General features: G+C 42.2%; 1 protein-coding gene across 2 annotated transcripts; it reads left to right on the top strand.

The window, feature by feature from the left end:
- The first annotated feature begins 5231 nt into the window (after positions 1-5231).
- LOC130163201 (protein FAM180A) lies at positions 5232-18338 on the top strand. 2 transcript variants are annotated; one of them, XM_056367140.1, is made up of 4 exons: positions 5232-5475; positions 15027-15124; positions 15499-15765; positions 17166-18338. In XM_056367140.1, exons 1-4 carry the CDS (start codon positions 5391-5393, stop codon positions 17283-17285), a joined length of 570 nt encoding a protein of 189 aa, XP_056223115.1. In that variant the 5' UTR covers positions 5232-5390; the 3' UTR covers positions 17286-18338. The 2 variants fall into 2 exon arrangements, with proteins under 2 accessions (XP_056223115.1, XP_056223116.1); XM_056367141.1 differs by lacking the exon at positions 17166-18338 and having other exon boundaries at positions 15499-16125.
- Positions 18339-18588: the final 250 nt, after the last annotated feature.

The raw sequence follows: 18588 nt of genomic DNA, 5'->3' as shown, positions 1-18588 counted from the left end.
GGTAACACCAGAGAAGTTAAAAGGGAGGAGACAATGGCGGTTGTATGACGCGGGCCCCGCCCCTATCCCCAATAAGCCAATTGCCTGCTTTATAACAGCCGAACCGGAAACATATCAAGCCAATAAGAACTTTGGTTGAAAATGAAAACAAGCGGCACTGAAAAAATACAAACATGAAGACTAAACACGTCAGAATGTAAAAATAATGAAATATTTTTCAAATACCTTTTGTTTTATTTAATTTTTTATTTATCTTCTTCCAAAAGTGTTTCACAATGCCAGTGTTTCCTTTTTCAGTTCAGGGTCTAGTTCCAGTTGCCTGTTTTGCTCAGCTGGCAATCCCCAACCTGGTTTAGGAGAGATTTGTTTTCTCCTCAGCAGCTGCCTCCAAGCTGAGGACTGAACTGTCAAGTTTGAATATCCAGGATTTTCGGCAAACTTCATCTCCTTTTAAAGACCATGTGATTGGGTTGAAAGCACCACAGGCAAGTAAGGGGACCTTGAGTGGAGAGACCTTGTCAAAAGATGACGCTGCAAAAATGCATTTCCTCACATTTATTCAATATAATGCGTTGAAGACAGGGTCCACATGTTTCTCTGAGGAGAGATGAGTATTTTATATAAATATTTATACTTCTTGTTGTTGACTGTGACCAGAATTTTCCACTGATAATAAAGTTATTTATCTTGTTTTGCAGCGCACTCTTACACAATGTTTCAGTATCTGACATGTAGACTGTGAGAATCAGGTCATTATAAATTAATTGGTCAAAAAGCACAAGCAGGAAAGCAAAGAAGGAAATTAGCTAAATGAACTTTACAAACACATCCTATTAATTTCACAAGTAACAGAGCTTTATTTACTCTGATGACTGATTACGATATTGTGTAGTAATAAATACTAGATGCCACACTAATGAGACAGGTGGCCTATTCAGACCAGAATGCTGCTGTAGCTGTCTCCTCTCCAGGCTGTAGTGTTCATATCAGGCAGACAAGTAGCTACTTCTCTGGGTTTGGAGACACCCGGCACCCACCAGGGCCAACCACGATAATGCAGGCTGTCCGAGACATGCCAGCCCCATTTAAAGACTCAGTGCTGGGCCGCTGTGACTGCGCTTTTATTCAGATGAGCCTTGATGAAATTGTTTGCAGAGGTGTGATGGACAGTTGAGGTAATTATTCTGCTTGAGGTATGGTGATTAGGCATTGTGGTTGAGCACTCACACACTGTGTATTTTGTTGAGTTGTTTTGATGCGTGATGTGCCTCCTGCCAGCTAGGAAGAGATGTGCTAGACAGTCTATTCTCACATTGGCCTTGCTCGCTGCGACGGCTGCCATGCTGCCACTAACTATGGTCAATCAATGGATGGAGTTGGTTTGGTTCATTTTCCAACTTTTGGCAAACTTTTTTCTCAGTTTTCTCTCCCGGTCCGACTTTGTGAAGGACAAAGAAGTCATCATTTTCCTCATGATACTGCCCACCTTTTTCTCTTGCTCCCTGTCCTTCATTCATTTGCATGATTTTTTCATTGTCTTGCCTTGGTATTTTTGTTTCATGTTTACCTCTTTGCAACTTTGCGGAAGCAAGAACAAGCTCATTCATGATGAAAGACGTGACGAACGCAGACAGCTTTTCAGCAGAGCTTTGGTTGGGGATTAAAAATAATTAAAAACTCTAAGGCCTAACCTCTTAAATGCCTTGGCTTGGTTCAACACAGACAGCGGTATAGAAAGAGTATTGAGCATACGAGTTCATAGCTGAAGGCTTTCCTACAGGAGGGAAGTGTTTTACATAGATTACATAGAGTCTGTGTAGCAGGCTCCAGGTCCTGCAATCTGTCAGAGACAATAATCAGTATATTACAACATGGCTTTAACTTTAAGATATTCCTCAAAACAATGAGTCATAGTGTCCCGGTTGGAAAGAAGTACAGAACCTGAGCAATACAAATCTCAGCATTTCCTATATTTGCACAATCAGGTCAGGTGTTTACCTATTATTCCAACTCACAGCATTGTGAGCAGATGAAACTGCAGCTGCAGACTTTTTGTGCGATAGCAATTTGACTATTAAGCAAAGCCTCGTGCAAGTTCAGATGTACAGTGGTCTGTCTCCTATCAATTTGCATATTTGAGGCATTCCAGTGATTTACAGCACCAAAGCAATTAAACTAAAGGATGTCTTGAGGGTCCCCACCTGGTTTGAACCCAAACAACCCTTTGATCTGTGTTAAGTGGCTGCATTCATATTGCTAGACCTTATCTGAATAGAATTCAATTATTTTTGAATTCATGCAGCATCACCAAAAGAGTTGGGGGAGCAGGAGGAATCACTGCAGGATCGTGGAGCAGTTGGGCTACATGTGGATCACTCAGGATGCGTGAGTGTCGTAACACTGCCCCCTCATGGTCATAACGGGAGGGAAGAATTTTTTTTTGTTTTTTTTTATAGTGCATCTGTGTTGACTGTGTGTTTCTAACCTCACACACTCAGAGGTCAGCACCATTTTTCTTGTTTTACAGTAGTTGAATCTCTGCACCTGCAGGCGAACACAGAAGACGAGAGAAGCTTTTTCTTGGCTTTTGTTTTCGCCCTTCAGATGCCATCTGCCTTCGCCTTATGTGTTACTCATGTGAATCACATGCAAGGCAAGAATTACATCTTGTCCAATGAGGCGTGCCTGCAGCTTCCTCATCCATGTAAATGTGTTTTATGTTCCACGGGCTGCAAAAAAAAAAAAAAAAAGAGAGAATGGCATTATACCTTGGGTGTCCATCTGCTATACGAGCAAATATTTAATCAAACATATGGCAGCAGTACAAGGAAATTCCATAAATTAAAATCATCCAGCACGTTGTAGATTAATCAAACCATTAAATGTCAATAGATTAACAAGATCATCTTTTATGTCTCCTAATCAAGCAGACAGAGCCGCTGTGTTTTCTTGTGTTGCGTCGTAAAAGTGCTCCTCCCCTGCTCCTCGCTTTTTCTTTTTCCTTTTCTTTTTTTGTTACTACCATCTCGTTTTTATTTTTGGAGCATTAAAATGGAGCACATGAACGCAGCACTGACAACTTTTTCCACACGGAGACATCGAATTGTTCTCAGAGTATCCAGATAAACGAGAGAGTTATGGCTCCCACGTGTCCCTTCAACATTTTTTATCGCCTTCTGAAATGAAATGGGAGCACCGCTCGTCTCGTGCTACCGTTTATGGTTGCGTTTTGTGACTTGAGCTGCAAGATGCTGACGCTTTTGACAACAGGGAATATTGGGATTACAAAATACAAAATTTCAACAAAAAAAAAAAGAAAGAAAAGTGGACGACAACTGCTCCCAGATAGCACAGTTCATTGTTTATTCCAACAGTGTAGTGTTGATAAGAAAAAGTGGGTTCTTATCAGTGTTACACTGTCAGAATAAACATTAAGTTTGATATCTGCAGTCTCTGTTTGAATAATTAATTGTTGCTCTCTAATCTACTGATTGGGCATGAGTGCCTTTCCTTTTTATTTTACACAATCTGGATTTTATTTCAGCAGATGCAACCTCAGAGGCCGAGCCAAGAAAGCAAACCATCTGAAATCCAGCGCACCTACACATTCTATTATACGCCTTGGCGCCAGAACAGGGACTGTGTGTTTATTGCAAATACTCTCTGACAACAAAGAGCACAAGAGGCGAGCGTATAAAGATGAGGGGGAACGACAGCCTCGAGTGAAGATGCTCTGAGTGGTCCTCGTGTCGTTGTTGATGTTGACTGTCGACACGCCGCTGTTTGTCTCCGTCTGTCTCGGCCCTGGGTTTTCATCGCCGTCTGGTTGCTGCACAATACCTGCAGCCAAACAAGCCTTTTAAGTCAGGACTTTTGTTCCTTGCAGTGCAGGACAATCGCAACCTACAGGTTTTACACAAACTTCAGATTTTAAAAGCGGTGAAACTGTCACCCACGCCGTCTATTGTAAACAAATATCTAGATCCAGTCACCCACACCAGCCTCCCTGCAACACAAATACCCGACCTCATGACAAAAAGGTGATATCGGATGATAATGCCAAGGTGATGATGCCAACATTTCTTTCTAAAAAATGTCAACACATGGCAACTATGTGATGGTAAAGATTAACGGAACGATCATGATTCATGAACTGTGGTTAATGTGTGGCAACTAAAAGACATTATGTCGTTTTTGAAAAGCAAACATTAACTCTGGGTCCGATATGAATGTAAACGTTTATGGCATAATGGCATAAGGGATTACAAATGACATAATGTTTTCATATTTTCCGTATTACCTTTTTCAGCTCTGCCTGGAATAAAACTCTCATGGGGGAAATACTTTCCACTTTTTTTATTATCATTATTTTATTGGCCGAAAGTAGTCACATTTAAATTTATTGAGTCCAACCTATACAATGTCAATCAAATGTCTTTTATTGTCGAATATAAACTCCACACGGGTCACTAAACCTCAGCCAAATTCCCTGGAAAAATACTCAGGAAGTGACAGTTTATAGCCCGACGTACAGGTCCCACTGTATTTATTTAATGTAGTTGTGTGTGCACATATTTTTCCTGTGCATTGAGGGATTATTGGCAGCTTTAGTTTCCCTCCAGCTGAAGTTGTAGACAATCTGGCTCAACTGTTGGTTTGTTGTACGACTTGTCTGATCTTCCGACGGCTCGTTTCTTGGCATAAATTGGACGCATTCTCATATCTTAGCATCTGACAAGCAGGAGACAGTGTTGTGTGATTATACAAATTATGGTGAACGGTGCCAAAATCAAACCAGAGTACAAAGAAACTGGAATTATCCTTTAAGCCGATAAAGACGCTTAATCAAGCCAGAAGAGACCGTTCGTCCGTTGTGCCAGCGCTGGTTTGGTTCTGGCTCATGAGATGCCGTTATGCTCAGTCAGTCAGTCAGGCAGTCAGTCAGTTGTTCAGAGGCCTAGTCATCCAGTCAGTTGTAGATTCACTGAAACAGTCAGCCAGTCAAGCAGTCAGCCAGTAGCTGTGAGAATAGTCCAGCCAAGAGGGCAGGCACTCAAATCCTGATGATTTCCAGATGAGAGCACAGACTGCTTGGCCTGAGACGAGAACACACACACACATAGAAAAAAAAAAGAGTGTGAGGGAGAGAGGAGGGAGGGAGGGAGGGAGGGAGGGAGGGAGGGAGCAGAAAAGATGAACACAGTGAATGAAGGAATGATCCTCCACATGAAAGTAACGTGTGAGATTCTGACACTCGACCATCAGACTGTTTTCATCCACCTCTGCGATGTTCAATTCATGACTGTGACTGCGTCCCCCGGAGAGAGGCAGGGCCTGAAGAGAAGGGGAGTGTGTGTTGAGCAGTGTGAGTGGACCTGTTGTGTGTGAGGATGGTCAACATGACGCAGTGGTGGGCTTTACTCGCCGTCGTTTACCTGTCCATCTACCTGGCAGCCACTCAGCATCACAGGAAAGGTAGGCGGACCTGAACTCATCTGCTCCATTATGTCTCGATTTGCTTTCACACGCCACTGTATCAACATTATGTGAAAAGATGATTTTTGTACTTAAAATATCTTTTTTTTCTTTTCTTTTTTTGCATCCTCATTTAAAACATACAATCCAATTAGAAAAATGGAAGATAAACAATCATGACAGTTTAATCTTGGTGCTTCTGTGAAAGAATGTGTTTATCTTCCGGAGATATTGGGAACATTGCGACATAAAGGACATCAACGGATCATTTTCCAGTGAAAGGCCTGTTGTTACTGGATCCACTCACTGAGGAAATTCCTTTCTCAACACACTCGCATAGCTTCAATTTTTTTTTTTTGATGAATCACATGACGGCTAAAACCTACGACAGGAGCAGGGCCACTGTCAGGATTTTAGAAACACTGGGGTGACTAATAATATTGAGGAGACTGAAAGTTAAAGTGTAAAATGTTCTAATAATCTAAACACTCTCCACATTCAATTAATATTTAGTGTTCTAGTGGTATGTCCCATATTTCTACTACAAACTTGTTTGATTTTTAAAACATTTTTTTGGCCGCATTGGAGCAGTGGAACAAGCTATAAATAGATCTCATCTTAAAAACATACATCATTAGCATTCATTAGCAACATTAGCATCCTTATGGAGTCATGTTTCTGGCCAAATGATGGATTTAAGTCCAGCATTCCCCCTAACTGCTAGTAGAAATTATATCTCTTTAGCTGCTAAATGCTCGTGGTAGTGTGTGGTGCGTTTATAGATCTGCCTGCTGCAGCTGGACTCCGGGATTGACGAGAGCAGTGAGTTCCAAAACAGTTAAAAGCTGCAGGTAATAAAACCAAAACAAGTAGCTGGAGGATGCTAGAAAGCATCATAGAGCTGAGGGGAGCTGCTGAGTTAAGTAATAATTCTCTGGGTCATCACATGTATTTGTTTGACCCAGTGTTTATATAAGAATATCAATTAGTGCAGCTTTAATTTTTTTTTTTTTTTAATTTGGTCCTTTTGACACCAGTGTAAAGGCACTGTTTCTGTTTTTTATTAGACTGTAAAAAGTCCCATTATATTTAAAATTTCATCTTCTTCTAAACTTCCAGTACAATGGAAAATTCTAATAATATATATAAGAACATATAATATACTGTATATGAATCAACATCCTGGTCACAGTATACAACAGAAAAATGATATGATGTCTCCATACCTTTAAAGCCGTGTTGCACTCCAACTATAAACCATTGAAAACTTCATGTCAATGTAACTGCCAGGGTCTGATAATCAGAAATAGTCACTTTGTGGTAGAAGGTGAAGCTCATGCAAAACTCACTGCTCCTCCTCTAGTCACCTGTGAAAAATACTCCCTGGAGGGCGACTGGGGACCCATAAAAATGACATTCAATGCATGTGACCTTTCTCCAACATCTCCAGTTATCACCAGTGTCCCCAGTATTCCAAAATATCCACAGTATCAAACCCTATCTCATCTTCCCCTGGCAATGCCAAGTACCTTTTATTACAGCTTAGCCGCTCATAGATTGGGCTCGCAGTGGGAGCGGCGATGGCGAGCTCTGTGTTTACATGGTAAATAGTGGATTTTGTATCTGAGTTGCGAGAATATTGTCGTTTGTTTGGATTTTGAAAATGATTTCGGAGGCAAATTGAAATGCTAAGCAGCAGTTGGGCCATTGCAGCGAAGATTTTATTCTCTCCTGTGTCCTTTTCGACCCTTTCTGCCATTCACCGGAGGGATCCATTTTGCTTTTTGTTTTATTTTTGTTTGTCCCCCCCCCCTTTCTCTCTCCCTCTCTCATCAAGACATCCCTCCAGCCAGGAGTACCATTTACCCCTCCTAATTAATGGATCTTTGTTGTTCCCTCATCTCCTTGCAAGCAGTTAGCGGGAGATTACAAGTTCCCTGCCTGTGCATAATGACACGGGGGGGAAGCCTGCACTGATTGTTTGGAGCATGGGAGGAGGGAAGGGAAACAAGACGGATGAACAGGCTTTGAGCGAGCAGCGGGGAGAGCTGCGATGTTGTGAAGAGGAATGTTTATATTAAATATTCAAACTGAAAATAAGAAAAAAGACCAATCAGATGAAAAATATTAATTGACTGTTTGTCTCCCTGCATTAACGTGTTAAAACTTTAATATGCAATACTTACAAATCCCCTTTTACTCTGCACATGGGAATACGTTGCAGGGACATTTGATGAGGATTTAATTTCATGCTACGACACCAACACTTCTTAGAGTTAAATAATGTTTTAATGTTCCTCATATTTCAAGAGCTGATCCTCGGAAGCAGAAAAACATCATGGAGAAAGATAGAAGACATACGCTGGGGACTGTCTCCGTCTACCTAGCTAACGCTGCATTCATGTCATATCAGGGTTACCATTACTCCCACTTTCCAACTTGTAAAAAGGGGTCGCGTCAGCATCCAAGTGGTAAAGGAATGATGAAAACGGATATATCGGATGCAGCTAAAGATATCTGGAAGTGTCTGCAAATCAAACAAACACGGACGCCTCATGTAAGCTGAAAGCTGTGTCTCGAAATCAGATACTTCAGTCAGTGCACTCACATGTAGCACACCGTGCACACAGTACACTCACTGGCGCAGTGCGTGATACTACGTCGTGCACGCTCACTGGAAATGATGATTGCAAGTAAAATTAACATTTTACTTTTCCTATTTTCCGGTGTGTCCTCCTTATATGGTCGCCGTTTTCACCAATATTAAAAATATATTGGTCTTCCCTCCCCTTCCGGTGCGTAGCCAAGATGGCTTCTGTTGAGGGTGAGAGGTGTCCATCATTTTACACTTCATTTTTTGGACCATTTTGGGGGCACCATCCGGGTACTTATAGTGCACTGCAGTTTGCCAGTTTGTCAATGTGAACACACTCATGCACTCGGAATAGCAAGTGAGAGTGTGGAAGTACGTAAAATTCAAAGTGATTAAACCAACATGTAAAGGGTGCAGTGTCACAGGACCAGTTATAAAATGGTCTTGAACATTTCCCATCTCCACCATCTGTCCCACATGAACGTTTGACATCTGTTCTCTACTGGCTGTGTCAGAAGTCTGGCCCAAGTTTGCCAATAAAACGCAATGCGTTTTAGATTCAGATTCAGATTTATTCGTCATTCTAGCCACATACATAACGCGCACAGAGCCAAATGAAAAGACATCTCTCACGGGACGATGCTGCGAAACCAACCTGACATTAAAAAAAATATTTACCATAAACAAGTTCAAATATCCTGTTGACCAAGGTTAAAGACTGCATTAAAAAATATGCCCAGATGCAGCATCCATGGCCTGTAAAGTGTCTCCAGTTGTGGTCTGTGCATTCAACTTTACATTATTTCTTTGAGATGAGTATTCAGCTGCTTAATAGCCTGGGAAGAAGCTATTACACATCCTGGAGGTGTTGGCTTTGATGCTCTTACATCGCCTCCCGGGCGACCGGGGGAGGGGGGACAAACAATCCGTGGGCAGGGTGAGAAGAGTTCCTTTGATGATTCTCTCTGCTGTCCTCACACATCTTTTCCAGGGTCTCGCGACCGGCTGCATTACAGCTCCCGCACCAGATGACGCTGCAAGCTGCTCAGGACACGTTCAGCTGTGCCCCGGTAGACTGTAGTGAGGATGACGGGTGGTAAACCTTGCTTGCCTCAGCTTTCCTAGGAAATACAGCACAGACTTTAAGTATTCAGACACTTACAAATTTTTTGTTCTTCTGGCTCTGCACTTCAGCACATTCAATTTGAAGTAAAGTGCCATGTCTCGGCTTTAATTTGAGTAGGTTTACATCAGTGTGGAGGGAAATGAGGGACTGAGATATAACCCTTTTAACACACAGTGCTCAAACTGCAAGGGTATAAATAATTGGACACTTGGCTGCCGAACGTACTTTTGAGCAGCTGGGTGTCGTTTTCAATGTTAGTTCACGCACAAAATAGTTCACATGTGGCTTAGCGCTGACGACTGAGGTGGAGTTGATGCAAGAGAAGAAGATACTAATGAGGCTTAAAAAAAAAGAAAAAGCTAAACCCATATCTATCGGTGATATCAAAAGGTAGCCGGTTTGCCGAAATCAACAGTTGGATACATTGTGAGAAGGCGAATGAGTGAACTTAAAAACGTCAAACTGTTTTACGACTGCACAGCAAGTCAAGAATGCTCTCCAGGATGTAGGCGTGTGTGTTTTCTTGTCGACGATCTAGAGAAGACTAAATGACCAGCGTGCAAACCACTGGTGAGCCTCAACCACAACGAAAAGAGGTCCAGGCTGCAGTTTCACAAAAAAGAAACCAGTAGAGTTCTGGAACAAAGTTCTGTGGACTGACGAAACAAAAATCAACATCTGTCAAAATGATGGAAAGAGGAAAGTGAGGAGAAAAAAAAGGAAAACAACTCATGACCCAAAGCCGCCACCTCATCCGTCAAACATTTCCGTTGTGGCCCGGGCATGTATGGCTGCCGATGGGACTGGCACACTGGCTTTTGTTGATGATTTCCCCGTTGACGGAAGCAACAGGAGCGCTCCGTGTGTTCAGGTTCAGCCAAACGCATCCAAAACTCATCAGGTGGCATTTTAACATTCAGCCAAATGGGTTTTCTGGGGTCAAGGGGTGGTCTACCCCTGACTGACCGAGTCAGTCACCCGGTCTCAATCCAACCGAGCTGCAGTCCACTGGCTGAAGCCAAGACTGAAGGCAGAGGGACTGAAGGCAGAGGGACTGAAGGCAGAGGGACTGAAGGCAGAGAGACCGAAGGCAGAGAGACCGAAGGCAGAGAGACCTCGCAGCGAGCGAGAGCTGACGGTGGTGACTGCACTGAAGTCCTGGGAGAGGATCACCAGGGAACATACAAAGCATCTGGTGATGTCTGTGGGTTGAGGACCTCAGGCAGTCATTGGCTATAAAAGGATTTACCATTTAACTTCATGTGTATCTGTCCAATTACTTTTGGACCCTTAGGTTTTGTGCATTATGTGTTAAAAGGGTCTATACCTCCCACACAGTCCTTTCTTCATTCATGTAAACCTACTCAAATTGAAGCTGAGACTTTGCGCTTTAATGTAGTATCCACTGTTTTATTTCAAATTGAATGAAGACTGAAGAGCAAAATATGTGTCGCTGTAGCTGTACATCCTCTGCAGAGCTCTCAAAGTCAAAGACCAGGAGAGGGATCCGATGTTGCTCAGGCTGCCGATGGTGGAGCTGTTCATATGTATTAAAGAGCGATTAGCCCGCCCCCTCCTCACTTTTATTTGAGCATCTGGATTCTGAGTGGGAAATGCATGCTCCTTTAGCAAGCAGAGAAAGTATGTGGGAAATCTTAGTTTACTGCTCATTATAGAGTAAACTAGTGAGTGTCCATTACGGGGGGGGGGGGCACTTAAACAAAGGAGTGGTTTCAGACACAGCTGCTAATTTTCTCGTCTTTCCAGAGCCTGCTTTTGCCTCCCTTGCCCTATCATTGGCTCTTCTAACTCTGACCTCCATGCCCACCTGTGCACCTGTTTCCAATCCCTTCATCAACTCCTCACTTTATATATATATATATATATATATATATATATACCTGCCTCTTTCTCCTCAGTTCCCTGTGAGATTGTTTGTTGTGCGACTCAGCCTTACCAGCTCAATCGCTTTGTTCCTGCCAAGCCTGTTGCCGAACTGTAGTAAACTTTGCTTTCAGCTTACCTGCTCTGCCTCTTAGACATGCATTTGAGTCCTCTATAAATGTGAAAGATCCTTCGCAAAGCAGCCGAGCTTTATGAAGGTTAAAAGACAGCATTCCTCCTCCAAACCTATTCCAAACTGCTGCTGCTGCAGTTAGAAACATAAAACAGGCACTTTCCTGCGTGCCAAGGAGCTATTGTGTTACAGCAAACAATGACAGAGAGTGGTGGAAAACGGATTATTAATTTTATATGTAGACCAGCACTGGCTTGGCACCCGAGCTGTCATCTTTCTGCAGCTCCTCTATCCTTTTTAAACAGCATAATCCTTGTTCTAATGAGAACACTACCTTCCCTCAGGTGTGGTTTTGTTTACGCTGAGGACGCCCCACTGAAGCCGTACTCTGTAAATCCTAACTCGCTCACTCAACTTTAAAGTTGATTGGAAACGGCTTGCACACAAAACCTTAAGTTAATACAGCAGAGTAACATTGAAGTTATGGGTGCATCTCACACTGAAGAATGTATCACATGACCCTTGTCTGACTGGAAATTTAGGTCAGTTCAAAACTTCCAAAAAGTTGTGCGGAGTCCTGAGCTGCCAGGTTGACTGATCCCAGGGTCAGTGGTAATGAGCTTGTGAAGTGATGTTCACAAATAACTTCATGGTTGTAAATCTATGTTTGTAATCCAGTGAAATAAATCTGCATGACAAAAATCAAATGTGTGCATGTGTAGAAAAGATTTATTTGTTCACAGAATTAAGAGAATATTGATTCACACTGTCTCTTATTTAGAAAAACAGAAACAAAAATAGTATTAAGTAACACTGCGACACTGCTGGACTTACCTCCAGGACAGGGCAGTTGATTTCTTCGTGCTAACAGGATATAAAAGCCTGGGTGAAGTTTCCGGCTCTGCTGAGGTCAGGGTTGTTTGGAGACTCCGAGCATTTGAGTAAAGATGGCGGCTTCTTCAGGAATCGGTGCCCAGGCTCTGGGGGTTATTTGACGTGGGGTTGTGAGAGGTCGGTATGTTTGTGCTCCCGGTTTAGAGAAGCCGAATGATGCTGCTGCTGTCGACGGGGGCCACCCTCAAAAAACGTGTTTTAGCCAATTTAAAAAATCCCCTTAGAAAAACCCAATAACAGTTCAAGTGGACACTTTATTTGACGCGCCTGTTTGAGTCAGGCAGCTAAGCGTGGATGTGCTTGTGCGTAGGAACGGTTGACAAAATGTAGTTCCAAAGGACCAGGGCCGTTTTTGACGGCAAGAAAACTATTCACACTCCACGAAACTGATGGTGTTAAACTCTCACTCTTACATCACCTTGTGTTTCTTTTTTCGGCACCATATTGGTAGATTCTACATTTACACCATCTAACTCACGAACCGTTCACTCACTGGGGGAGGGGCTGCATTACGCACGTGCATCACCGTTGCCAGTTTTGGATCAATTAAATGTGATGATCCTCGTTTGTCGCTGCGGGGGACGGTGGACTCCTGACCTAAGCTTTTTCAAAAAAAAAAAAAAATCCTGGCTGTGGCCCCGCTCAGATGGGGCCGGGTTGATGAGGTGAAAGGTTTGAGATAATATACAGAGGATTACACAGATGTACCAAATTAGTTGGCTTCATTATTGTAACACAGGAACACTGAGCTGCAGATTTTCTTTACATCCTGAATTGCAGCTGGACTGCGAGAGCGAAGCCGGGCAGCTGAGACTGGCAGTCGCCCAAGCAGGAGGCAGGTACATGGGGGAGATCAGCCAGTGCATGTGGCTTTGGCTGGCCTCTCAAACGCTATAAAGCTAAAATGTATCTGGCCAGCGAGGCTGTGGGCAGCGGGGCTGATCATTTGGCGAGGCAGCGCTCCGTAGATGCCGCTGTAGGATAGAGGGAGGATTGGATCCAAATTCAGATGAAGCCCAGTGTTTATATTATATACCTCATTAAGATCTGTGTGTGTGTGTGTGTGTGTGTGTGTGTGTGAGAGAGAGAGAGATCTGTGTGTGCCGAGCCAAGCACTGGATGGTAACAGAATATGTGAAGCAGTGGAAAAAGGGAGCGAGATGTCTGGAGAAGCTCAGAGGAAGTTTTACCTTACTCCATTATGCTGTGAATCCCCTCTCAAGCTCTAATCAAATTTGCTTTTCACTTCACTCTCCTGAAGCGGTGCCACCAAATTGCTCTTGGAGTCTCAGACAACAGAGGAAATCATCATAATGTTTATATTTAAAAGAGTCTGGGCAGCAGTGGCAGTATGACAGGGGGAAATGTGGATGGGGTTACTCTTCATAATTGTGTGACCCTCCCCTTTTCTTTCCTTTTAGCCATGTTTTACACTTGACCTCCAGAAGATTTTCCGTTACCAGTGTGAATATCTGCTCACTATCATGCAGAGCTGTTATGGAAAAATGAGAACGCATGGTGTTGTTAGATCCAGGCTAACGTTCATAAATCATTCTTTTGACACAATTTAGTCCCTCCGATTTCATTTCCAATTTAGCCTTTATCTTTCTTTTGCATTTTTAAGCCTGTGTACTAAAACATAAGTTAAAGCTACAGTTTGATTGTTTTTTACCTGCTTCTTGTCTGAAAAAATTCTCACTTTCTTCTTTGTCTGAAGTGTTGTTTACAGGGTTTTCTGTAGTTCCTCATGAACTGAAAGCACAGAATTTCAATGAGTTTAAGGGAACGTGCTGCTGGATTCAAGGCGTCTGCTGGATGATCCTTTAAGTAAAAAGTCCTTGGGTGAAACTAAACTATACATTAAAGCTGCGCTAAACTTTCTTTTTTTTTAATTAACAATGGTTCAAATGACGAATATCTAACATACTGATGAACCCACAGAGAATTAAAACCCAAGTCTGCAGTTCCGTTTCTAATCTACGGAGTGTTTTTAGTGTCTTTAAGCTAATTGTTTTGGTTTTTATGGCCCGTGCATTGGTTTACTCTCGCTGCTTTAATGAACCTCATTTCCAGACGCAGCGGGCAGATGTTTGCAGGAAGAAATCAGGAGTTGTTGGAGCGCACAACAGAGCCAATGGAAGAGTGAACATTGGACTTAGGTCATCAGAAACATGATTCCAAATGAATGCAAATGTTGCTGCGCGTGTGTGTGTGTGTGTGTGTGTAGTAACTGCTTGCTAACACATTCACCACAGCAACTTTATATGGAAATAATATGTCAGTGTTGTGTTTACAGCCCCCAAAAGAGGGCTTTAAGGTTCAGCTACTAGAGAAGTGCACTGATTTTCTTTCCTCTGAAATGTAAAAAAATTAAGATACAAAAAAAAACAACAACAATACACTAAACTGCCACGACCTTAAAATTGTACTTTAGCACAGTATTTGAATAAATGTACTTAGTTACTTTCCACCTCTGGATAAGAGGCATGTGACCATGTGGAATTGCCTCTGCTTATCACCTCCAGTAAAATATGAATTTCATGGTGGTTTTTTTTTTATCATAGAGATGAGGAAGCAGAGAGCGAGGGGTCTCATTCCCTATCTGGACACCTCTGATTAAGGGGTCCTGCTACACATTGGAACTTGCTTCTGGTATCTCTGGGTATCTCACCTCTGGATGCACCAGCCACTGCCACTTGTAAATATAGGAGCATCTGCGGCTCAGGTCGAAGACCAATTACCCTCTGCACAGCTGGAGCCAGATCCTCTCCCACCTCCACAATATTTCAGCAGTAATGAATCTGTGTTTACTTAACCTCTGGCCCACCCACACATCCAAGCCGCGTCGGATAATGTGGTGCCTAATTTCTGGAAGAGCAGGGGGATCCTCTAATCCGATTTCCTCTTCTCATGTGTTCTAGCGCTGTATCCATCTGCGTATAGAATAAAGCGTGGGACGTATTTGCTGATCAACCCCACGTTCCAGCGCTCGGTGGAGGACGTCAAGCTGCTTTTTGAGGTCAGTTTAGATCCTGTGGGTTGAGCGGAGTTCAAATGGTTCAAGACAAGATGGTTCTCTACTGGAAACCAATTTAAATATGCTGGGAATGTGCTTAGAAACTGTCCAAATCACACAGTTTTGGTTCATATTAAACTGCTGAAAGCTCCTGGATAAAAAGGAAAATAGAGTTGAAAACACTGTCCCTGTTAATCATTAGCAGAAATATGTGTTTACCAAAGTCTTGCTGACAGTGAAGAAGACAACATTTATTAATATCTTATGATTCACGGGGTGAAGTAAATAGTTATTTGGTAGTTTGTATGTGTGTATATACATGTGTGTGTATATATATATAGATAGATAGATGGTGTTTTGGTGTTTCTGTCTCTCAGATCCTGCTGGCTGGGATGCAGATAGAAGGTGAACAACACTCCATGCTGATCCCAGATGAGGAGCTGGCCTCCCTGAGGAGCGTGGAGAAGCTGGAGGTCATCTGCGAGGACGTCCTGCCCAAGAGTCTCTCCGACATCCGCCGTCTGACGGCGGGGCTCGCCCAGCGCCAGCAGCCTCTGAGCTGGCAGGACTTCGAGAGGACGGTGCTGACGCTGGTGTACACCGCTCAGACGCTGGCTCGACTCAGCAGCCAGCAGCAGAGAGAGGTGTGGACGGACGCGGTGATCCAGCTGTTCAGGGCCGTTCAGAAGGATCTCAGGCCCTCTTGAGGAACAATCAGAAGATGTCATTTTAAAAAGATTTATATGTATATTATGTGCAATTATCCAATTAGCCCTTTTTAATGCATAGTCTATATACAGAATGTGCTGTAACACTAGGTGCTACATTATACTGCTTTCGGTATACAAGAAAGGAATGAAGTTTAAACCATGAGCTCTGCAAAAGCTAGTAACTTAAGATTTTCATGCACAAGAAAACTACATGCTTTACTGTTTTGAACTAACAGGAAATGATGCAGCGTATGAACTGGAATGCCACTTCAGAATAAACTCCCAAAGCTTTAATCCCTTTTTTTTTTATTTGTTTTCTGCAATCCACTTGAAATTCCCCTTTTTTTTAGCACCTGCTCCATTTCCTGTGTCTATTTTTAAAGCTACAGCAGATCTACATGCTTCCACTAATTTGATTGAATTGCCTTATTAATTGTACAGTTCCTCTTGGCTCCTGAAGGTGGGTTTGTTTTTCACTTTTATCTGATTGTAACTGTAACATCGCGTGTTTGATCCCACTCATTTGTTTCAGCGTGTGGAAATTAGATTTAAAAAAAACAACAAAGTATCTGAGCTCCACTGAGCCACGTATTTTGTGCCATAGCTTCATTAATCAAGTGTGTCCCTTTGTCTTCTAATAAACTTCCACATGCTTGCAGTCTTACACAGGCAGGCACTTAACGCTGCAAGTGTAGTTTAGTTTGCATGCTGACTTTTGTAACTACACTGATCTTTGACCTACTTTTTTAAAAAAGGAAAAATATGCAGAATCAAACCATAAACAGCACATCAGGTTGCCAGCTCCACCCCGCCTGCGCTGCGCTGCGCTGTGCTGTGTTTGATGTCATCATGTACCTTTAGGCATTAAATGCTTTGCTCTGCTTAGAAAGAAATTTGCTCAGCTCATTTAAAGCCCTTTGAATGAAAACCATAGATTCGTACTTGAGAGTCTGTGTACATCAATACGTCTGATTGCTCAATTGAGTAAACTGTGAAATGTTTGATAGGTGTTTGCTTCACAGCCACCCAGTTCCCCACTCATGTTGGGAAATGGGTACTTGCCATAATAGGCTTTCGAGCAGTTCACTTATCTTGGAGGAGATAGAAAGTATATATCTGGTTTGTGTTGTTTTCCCTCCTTAAGTCAATTGGTTTCACATTTGCTCAGTATTTTTTGGTCCAATTCCATCTTTGTTGCTCACATCCACTTTTGGAAAGGCTTGATCTCCCGGTGTTTGTCATTTCCAGCAACCCCATGCATATCCCCCCTCACAGCATTTAATTCCTTAAAATATATATGATGATCACAGTATTTTTTTTTGCTGGATTTCCAGTTCTCAGCACGTCAGCGTTCATCCGATGCCGGAGCTACTGGCGCTGACTCAGGAGGACTGATTGATGAGGAGGTGAGGACTTGTGGTGCAGGAATTTCCTTCCAAGACAGAGGAGGATAAGCCTTCGCTCCGTGCGCCGCTCTAACGATGATGATGATGAGTTTTGGGATGTTTCTGGCCACTACTTGACAGAGCGTAAAGAGGCCGAGATATTGAAGAAAACTGTGCAACTCAGGATTTTATTCCTGGTATTGAGTGTGACAGCACTGACTTTCATTATAGTATTCCCCACGCTTAAAAGCTCTGGGTTCCATGTATTACATTCTCAAATTGTGATGCCTCCTTAGTTTTGGATGGTATTGTTATTTACTTGTAGTGTGAAACTCAAGAAATGTCCTTGCAATCCTTGCATGAAAATACATTTCCACATAGTTACAAACTTGCTTCAAGTCATTTCATTTTTCTTTATGCTTATAGTCAATTTGCAAAATATTAGTGTCATTTTGTTAAGTTTTTTTTTTTTTTAAATGACTCACTAATTAAATTGCGCTGCTTCTCCTTTATCTCCATCTCCTGCTCTGTGATCGTGGTGCAAGATTTAATATGAAAAAATGACGCTTGAACCTGGGCTGTTGACTTATCAGTGTCCTTCATGAAAGATGAGTCTCTAATATTTTATCCATTTAGTGCATTGTCCCTAAATGTCATGTAATAACCCCTCAGCAGCATAAAGCACGTTGAGAGAGCAGCACCAAGTGGCTGCAGACAGAACTGCTGTGTCAGGGTTCTCCATCTGGAAGTTCACGTCCTTAAAACCTGTGCAACCTCATCACCTAATATCATCTTTTTACAGTAATTAATTAACTGTAACAACTGCATCATCTCCAGATTAGGAAATAATATCATGTGGTGCAATTTAACCTGTCCTAACAAATAGATGAAGAGGTCAATTAAGTGACAATTGATACTGACTTTCAATGAAAATGATCAGTTTATCCCACAAGGCAAACTGATCATGAAAAATGCATGCATGTATTAAATGTATTTTCATTAATATCAAACAGTAGAGGTATTTCATAATAAGTCATTTGCCAGTGTAAATACAGGAAGCCAATAATATATATAAATTGTGGCAGCTGTTGTTATACATCCAGCCATATGGGCTTTTAGAAAATGAAAGCACCTGAATTATTTTATAACAAACAATAAAACATAAAATGGACTTCATTTTCATTCTTATCTTAGTAACATAACAAAGTCTTTCCTCTACAGGGAGAATATTAAACCTGCCTGTGTCCTGTAATCTACCTGAGCTGTTTCTACTATCTGTGTTTTTATGAAACAATATATTAGTAATTTATCTTTGCACCAGTCTCAACTTGTTTTAAACTTGTAAATATCATAGATTATCAGCTCAACATGC

The sequence above is a fragment of the Seriola aureovittata genome, chromosome 22 (genome assembly GCF_021018895.1).
Source record: "Seriola aureovittata isolate HTS-2021-v1 ecotype China chromosome 22, ASM2101889v1, whole genome shotgun sequence".
In the NCBI taxonomy this organism is placed as follows: Eukaryota; Metazoa; Chordata; class Actinopteri; order Carangiformes; family Carangidae; genus Seriola; species Seriola aureovittata.
Note: the sequence above shows the minus strand (reverse complement) of the source record. Positions and strands in the feature narration are given on the sequence as shown.